Raw genomic sequence first — 7,322 nt, forward strand, 5'->3', positions numbered from 1 at the left:
TCAAACAGCTCTTTTTTTTTTTTTTTTGCACGCTGGTGCTTGGAACAAAGGTGCTTTTTCTGTGGACGCGTCCTGTACGTAGGGCTGTGCGAACTGCGAATAGTCAATTTTGAACCTAATGGAATACTAACTGAGTACTATTTGAATAAAAAATGCAACAATTTTCAAAGCAGCTCTGTATTTCAAGAATATTTTACTTGGAACAAATAGTCACTATTAATAAAGGAACATATTATACGATTAACTTCAAACGGCAAAAAATGCCAGTTATGTACATTGAGGTAAGCTCATATAAGCAGTGACCGCCTACGATATATTTAGTAACTGTAAGTTGATATACAGCGGTTCTTTCAAAATTCAAGGCGGTACTTTGTAGCGAGCTTTTAAATAAATCTGAGGCATAAAAATCAAACAATGTTTGATGAATCAACACCAGGAATCTCATCATGAGCATAACAGATGGAAGACACCATCGTTTGGCGACACTAAAGTTTTAAAAAGAAGCACCTTAATCTGTGATTAGTACGGCATCGATAGTCCCGTGAAAAATTCGGCTGCATGCAGGTATCTTGGTAATCCAACAATTAAAATGAGAAAAGTGCTACCTCGATGTTCCAGTGTGTTGCTCCTTTGGGGTTTTTCCGCCAGTGCTAATTATTCGAAAAATATTCGGAATTTTCAATATGAGCTATTCAATTCGAGTCCCGAATCAAATAGAACACCATTCGATTTGTTATTCGAGCTTTTCGGATTTTCACAGACCCCTACCTGTACCCAAAGTTCCAGTCAGGAATGAAGCAAGAACGTCCAGCTTTCTTCTTTGCTTTTTAGGGCATTATCCTCACAGCTCAAAAATGCATGATCTATGTACAAAAAAAAAAGCGCGTGAAAGCTGAAAAAAACACGACGCCGCACAGCCGAGCGCTAGGCTTCATTCGGGTAAAATCTGCGACAGCGGCGGCTGTCCCATGCAGCGCCCCTTGCACCAGCGCCCCTGGCGGCATCGGCGCGCAGAGGGACCCCGTCTGGCAAGGGAAACGCGCTGCGCTCAGCACACCTCCCCCTTCTAGCCACCCTACCGCCATCATTGAAAACAGACGCTTGCCGGACGCTCTAGACAAATGAAAACGAGACCTGAAGCAACCATCTTTGAATAAGGAGGTAACAAGCAACCAAGAGCTCCATGCATAGACTTCTTGCAAGCAACGGAAACATAAAGTAAGCATAAATTGTAAAAAATTGCAAACTAACAAAGAGTGAACTGTTTCTATCGTTGTTTAGTTGATTAAACTGACAAGCATTTTTATAAGCGTTTCTAGAACTATTGTTGCTACAGTAAATTGTAATAACATATTTGCCCAATAAAAATATTTATTTATAATAATTATTATTGTAATCAATACATTAGCAATCTTGAGAATATTAAAAATTAAATTCTAAACGTTCTTTAAATATGTGTTTGATGATGATGGTAACAAGCAAAGTTGTTCGCGCCATCTAGGTAAGCTTGCACAAACTAAACGTCATCACTCTCGCATCTCTGGCGGCCAAAACAAGAACCAACGGGATCGTGCCTGTTTTTCTGTCTGTACGCGAACCAACCCGTGTGTGCGTGTGCTCGGGCTGTCAAGTGCATCGCCGTCGTGTTTTTTAATTGAGAAGAGTACGCGCCGGCGCGAGGGACGGTGCTTCTCACGGATTGTGTGACCGATGGCCGTGCGCGCATCGTGAAACCCCGGCGGCTCGTGGACCTCTCAAAGCCGGCCTCCCTGGGGTTTTTTTTTGACAACGGGCGATGGCCAAAATCCTCAAGCATCTCGGCTTCGGCAAAAAGCCGCCGATGCCTCCGCGGGTGGATTACAATATGCGGTCGTACCTTGGATTAGGTGAGTGCCCGGTGCTATTCCTACTAATGCTAGCGCAGAGGAGCGTGGAGACTTTCTGTTTTTTCGCTGAATGGAGCCGATGGAGCCGCGGTTCTTAGCGAGCTTGCTGCTTCCGCGCATGCGGTGTTGGAGTTGAGCGCGTCCGTATCTTCGATTTTGTCGGGCGGGGTGAGTGACTTCCCGAGCAAGGCACGATTATCCGTCATCTTCCGCACCGGAACCGCATCATTTGATGCGTGCGCTCGTCGCGGGCATAGCGTGCCAAATTTTCCTCGATCGTGGCACAGATGCATGCGTAAGCGCGACGCCGTTATGTAATTTTCGCGATGCTACCCTCGGTAAACAGCGGCTCCCGTTCAGTGCGCGGTGTCCCCATATCGTGCTCTCGTCCGCGTGTTTCGCGCGATCGTGTTCTCCTTTGACAGCGCCTGGAGCGCCTGGTCTGTTTTGCCTTCAGTGCATGTCAGAGCTGGCGTAAGTGCGTAAATATTTGAAGGAATATAAAATCGAATAATGGCAAACGAGATTACCATTGAAAAACCTGCAGAGCATTCGTTTATACAAGAACATGAATGTTCTCTGCCCGTTGATCGAGGGAAATTATTGCGTTGCATGTCCGACTCATGGTGCAAAATTGTCGGCGTGAGTATCCGATACACGGGAGCGTTGAGCTTGTTTTTAAAAAGTGAGTGTTACAATATGCATTTCTGTAGTTGCTTTTCAGTTTGTAGTTAATTAAGCATTGATGTCATTATGTGGTCTCTGATAGAAGGTATGAAACAAAAAGAAAAGATGGAAATAAAAATTGAAGTGCAAGGAAGAAAATGCACCGTGAACATCAGCTATGTCCTGTTTCTTTATTTATTTCATTACTTTCTGCCTTTCCCTCTTTCTTTTTTTTTTCGCGCCGCTTATTTTCGAATTAAACTCATTGTTTTTGACGGTGTTCTAGTCGTATCAAACTATAACTTTCTTTAAATTAATTAGGCACGCTAGCATTATCTCGAGTGAATGAATGGGTACCCGCGGAAGGCGTACTGCGTTACGAAATGAATTGTTTATATGCTGTTCGATCACCGTGGGCTGGAGAACAAAAAGAATCATCACTGCGGAAGAAAATCTGATTTCTTCGTTGACTATGAAAGGCGCAAAAAGCAAACGAGGAAAAAAACATATAAAGTATACGATATTGCGATTCGATGTATATCCCGCACTAAGACAACGATCGCTTTAATATTTGTGTACAGTTCTGAGTGGTGTGCAATATCTTCAAAATTCGTTCCTCTAAGCAGCTTAAGTACGACATCCACCACATTTGTTAGCGACGTAAAATATCGGAAGGAACTTCAAGGAAAACACTGCCAATGTATCAATTCGTCTTTCGGAAGCCGGGTATAAACGGTGGGGTCAACGCCCTGCCTCGACCGTACACGGAAGTTTGAATTAGGCCGCAGTACATAATCAGTCATTGGCTCAACTGAACGCAACTGTTCACCTAAACTGCGCCATATGAGAAGTCGTACTGCAATTTGCAATACAAATTTTCCGATGTAATTGCGATTCACGCAATGCAATGCGTATTGCACTAATCTCCATACTTCGTTCTTTTGCGTCATGGTCAGCTTTGTTCTGTAGCATCATTTTGGCCCACAACGTGCCGGCATAAGATCGGATGTTCGTGAAATAAAATCTCGCAAGTAGCTGTTTCTTGCCAACGGACCCGAATGGAGTGTATGACCCAACATAAATGCATATATGTCGACTGTCGACGCTAGTGATTGCAAGCGTCTGATAAAGTTTTTTTTTTTTTGTCTTATTCTTTCCATCAAAGTTGACTCTTAATTCCTATTCACGCCTTCGTGCTGTGGCTTTCTCAAGGCGTTTCCTGTACACAGCTTGAACTGAAGAGCTTCTTAATTTCGAATATTATGCTTCAGAAAGGTAATGGCCTCCGAAATTGGGTTACGCTGTGCGCGCAGCCCATTTTTTTAGGCCATGCGCAAGCGTTTTAGTTCGAATGATTTGTCACCGGTATTAATTAAGGGGACAGTTTTATAATACCGCAGTAGTCTGCAACTGAGCGCTAAAATGAAGTTTGTTTCAGAGCCATATATCTGTTTTGTTTGCCCAGCCCTGTGCTGCCGTACAAACGCGGATTTCAGCTATAGATGCTGGAGGTTGGTATGGTTGGTACACATACACATCATAGCGAAGCATTAACGAATTTGCCGCCGCGGTGGTACAGTGTTGCTCGGCTGCTGAGCCGAATGTCGCGGGTTCGGCTGCGGCGGTCGCATTTCGATGGAGGCGAAATGATAGAGGCTCGTGTACGGCATGCCTCATAATACGGCGTGCCTCGTGATCGTATCGGGGTTTTGGCACGTAAAACCTCAGAAATTAAGTGGCGTGAATGAAATTGACGCGCGACGACACACACTGTGACCGTGTAAACTGTTCCGGCAAACAAACGCTGGTGCATAAGCTGCGGCCCAGTCCAACGCGGTGGCTTTGGTCGTGCTCCCTCCCCCCTTCCCTCTTACCGAATGATCAGAAGAGCAGCTTTGGCACAGTTGAACGAAAAAAAAAAAAATGAAAAGAAAAGTGCTGCGTGATAAAACTAGAGCCAGAAAATTGAGTTTTGATATTCATCCGTAATAACGGTTAAAACTTCCTTGAAATCAGCTGGAGTGGAACCCCCCTCATCAGATTCTACAGCCCACCCACTCGCAGCACTTTCACTATAACGCCTATACAGGCCCGTTAGCCAGGAATTTCTTTGGGGGGGGGGGGGGGGGGGGGGGGGGGGGGGGCTAAGCCCTTGACTATTTGAGAAACCTTGACTATTTGAGAAAAACATCTATTTTCATTACTTATTTTTGGTAAACACACCTACTTCACCAAAATTTCGGGAAGGAAGGGGGATAGCCCCCCCACCCCCTGGCTACGTGCCTGCGCCTATATCTCCTACAATTACGAAGCGAAGTAATCACTGGGATCGGCCACGTTAATCTCTAAAGGGACCGACCGAGCAGAAAAAAAAAAGGCAAAGAAGGCGTTCTTTCATTGAAGAGCTATGCGACTGAGGGCACGTTTGTCTCAGTGCGGATATTTAGGGACCATTTGTTGTTTCATTGAGTATTTTCGTAGAGAACATGAGAGATGGTCACTGCTGCACATCTTCACAGCCCTTTCACCGCGCCCGCTTTATTCCTGTACGCCGCATTCAGCACATTTTTTATTGAGCTATTTCAGACCTTCGGTTCTGTGAATGAAGGATTTGGTTGTCGCAAGCACGTGATCATGACACGGTAGGTTTTAGCGTCTTTCGTCGCCGCGACCTGCACACGCTCTTCTGAGTAGGCGCAACATTTAAAGTGAACGCTGGGGTGTCTCGATGATCCATTAGAAGTCAAACACTGCACTAATAAAAAAAAAAAGGTTAGAAGAGGGAACCACACACACAGCGGCTTTACAGACGCAACAGGTGCGACAGCGCGCAACTTGCAGTTCCCCGTAGTGCTTGCTCCTGTCGCACGTTGCAGCCAAAACAAACAATCGAGGTTGCAGAAGTATATCGGGTGAAAATGCGCACAGGGCGGTTGGAAAAACCCGAAACAAGTAGTGCGCATCGATCAACACCTAACGGGAACCACGCACACTGACTGGTCCACCCGTCCGCTTTATGGACGCAGGCAAAAGAAAATAATAATAAAAGCAAAGCCTGGCAAGCTTTTGAAGGCATGGGAGAGAAAAAAAGCGATAGGTTGCGGGCTTTACGGAGAATCGGCTTGCGAACGCTGGCTGCGTGACGTCATGCTCTCTCCCACTCGTACCTTCCTTCCACAGTAGCAGAAAGTAACCGGAGTGTCTGAGAGATAAAACAGCAGCGCAGAGCTATAAAAACAGTTTTTTTTAGTTGTTTTCTCGGGATTTTATGGTTAGGGTTTGGCTAAGTGTGGGTGGTTGTGAGGAGTGGTGGAAGCTCTGACGGGATTGGAAACACCCCTCTGATTATTAACGATGCGTCGTGACCACCAGCAAGTTTCTGCCTGTGTCCTCAAAACTCCTCATCTGCAGTTCCTTTTATTCAGACATGCACAAGATACTAGGCAAAAGAAGAGATACTCTAATATACAGAGTGCGATAAATGTCTAAGCTTCAAACATGGCTGAGTGTTGGGAATGTGGAATATTGTTGTCAAAGTATTTAGTCATACTTTAAAGATACTTTAACAGTACGAAACACTGAACAAACAAGGCAGAGTTCTGCGTCACTGAACTTTCTTAAACTTTTGTCAAACAAAAGCCCTTTCTTTCCAAATTCGCGTTACACAGCCCGGCCCTCTTCTTTCGGAAGATACAGTATCTCTGCCTACACTGAAAGCCTTATCTACTTCATTTTTACTGATTAGGAACTACGTAGGACCCAGTAGATGCCGTCAAGATCTATGACGTCACGACGTTTGGTGGGGTAATTTCAGCGTGGCGTCGCCACCCGCGTTATGGGTGTGCTGATAGCACCGCATCTTCGTGCCTGAGAAAAAAGAAAAAAAAAAAAAAAGGATGTGGACGGAAGGTTCTTCAATATTGCCGTCACGTCTTGGTCTCCTTTGTCGCATTCGATGCGCACACGCGGTTATCGCGCTGCTGAACTTTTGCTGTTGTCTCTTCCTGGTGAGCTGTTTAAGAAAAAAAAAAAGGGGGGGGGGGGGGAATGGGTCCCATATATACGCTGTGGGAACTAGTCCATGGACTCGAAGAGTATACCCGGACGCTTCCATCGTTTTCAGTACTCTACGAGACGCTGCTATTTGCAGTGCAAGTAGAAATGGCAGTATGCCCGTACGTATTAAGAAGCTGGTACGTGACGCTACGCCTCCGGCTTAATGCATCTACATGTGTTGCAAAGGCATGATCGATGGACCCCTTACAAAACAGTTGCTGCGCATGCGCAAGGGAGACTCTATAGTCTAGCGAATTATAGTGTACACTCAGCAGCCTCACCTTTACGAATGTCAAACTCCTCCGATGGAGTACTTAATCATAATTTCAGGTGTGCTTTTATTTCATTATTGCCTGTGATATCCCTCAAACTGTTTCCCATTTTGGTTTTGTATTTTTAAGCCTGCATCATAGTAGTTCTAATATTGTTTTTCGTGCTCTAAATACCCGCAAGTGTCTGACATTTGTAGATAAAGCTTGAGATCTGTTGGATTGAAGAACAGTATTTTTAAATTTAATAGCGTAGCGTCCTTTATGAACGAAGTAAATGAAACAGAATAAACATCCATTTTTCTCTTGGCACACTGCCATCATTCGAGGCAGACGTTTTATATACATTTTTCTGCAAGATGTGCGGCGTCGATGAAAGCAAGATGAACGCTCGGGTTTTCTCCTGCGATGGTCGATTGAATTTCTGTCTCATCTGATTATTTCG

The 7,322-nt window shown here is 44.9% G+C and overlaps 1 protein-coding gene across 1 annotated transcript in view; it reads left to right on the forward strand.

Moving 5' to 3' along the window:
- Positions 1-1,598: 1,598 nt before the first annotated feature.
- LOC119387134 (proline-rich protein 36) overlaps positions 1,599-7,322 on the forward strand; it is a 201,666-nt gene continuing 195,942 nt past the window's right edge. The window contains exon 1 of the mRNA XM_037654442.2: positions 1,599-1,886. Within this exon, the coding sequence (XP_037510370.1) occupies positions 1,796-1,886 (91 nt within the window). The 5' untranslated portion in view covers positions 1,599-1,795. The remainder of the gene's footprint in view (positions 1,887-7,322) is intronic.

The sequence above is a fragment of the Rhipicephalus sanguineus genome, chromosome 3, assembly GCF_013339695.2.
Source record: "Rhipicephalus sanguineus isolate Rsan-2018 chromosome 3, BIME_Rsan_1.4, whole genome shotgun sequence".
NCBI lineage: Eukaryota > Metazoa > Arthropoda > Arachnida > Ixodida > Ixodidae > Rhipicephalus > Rhipicephalus sanguineus.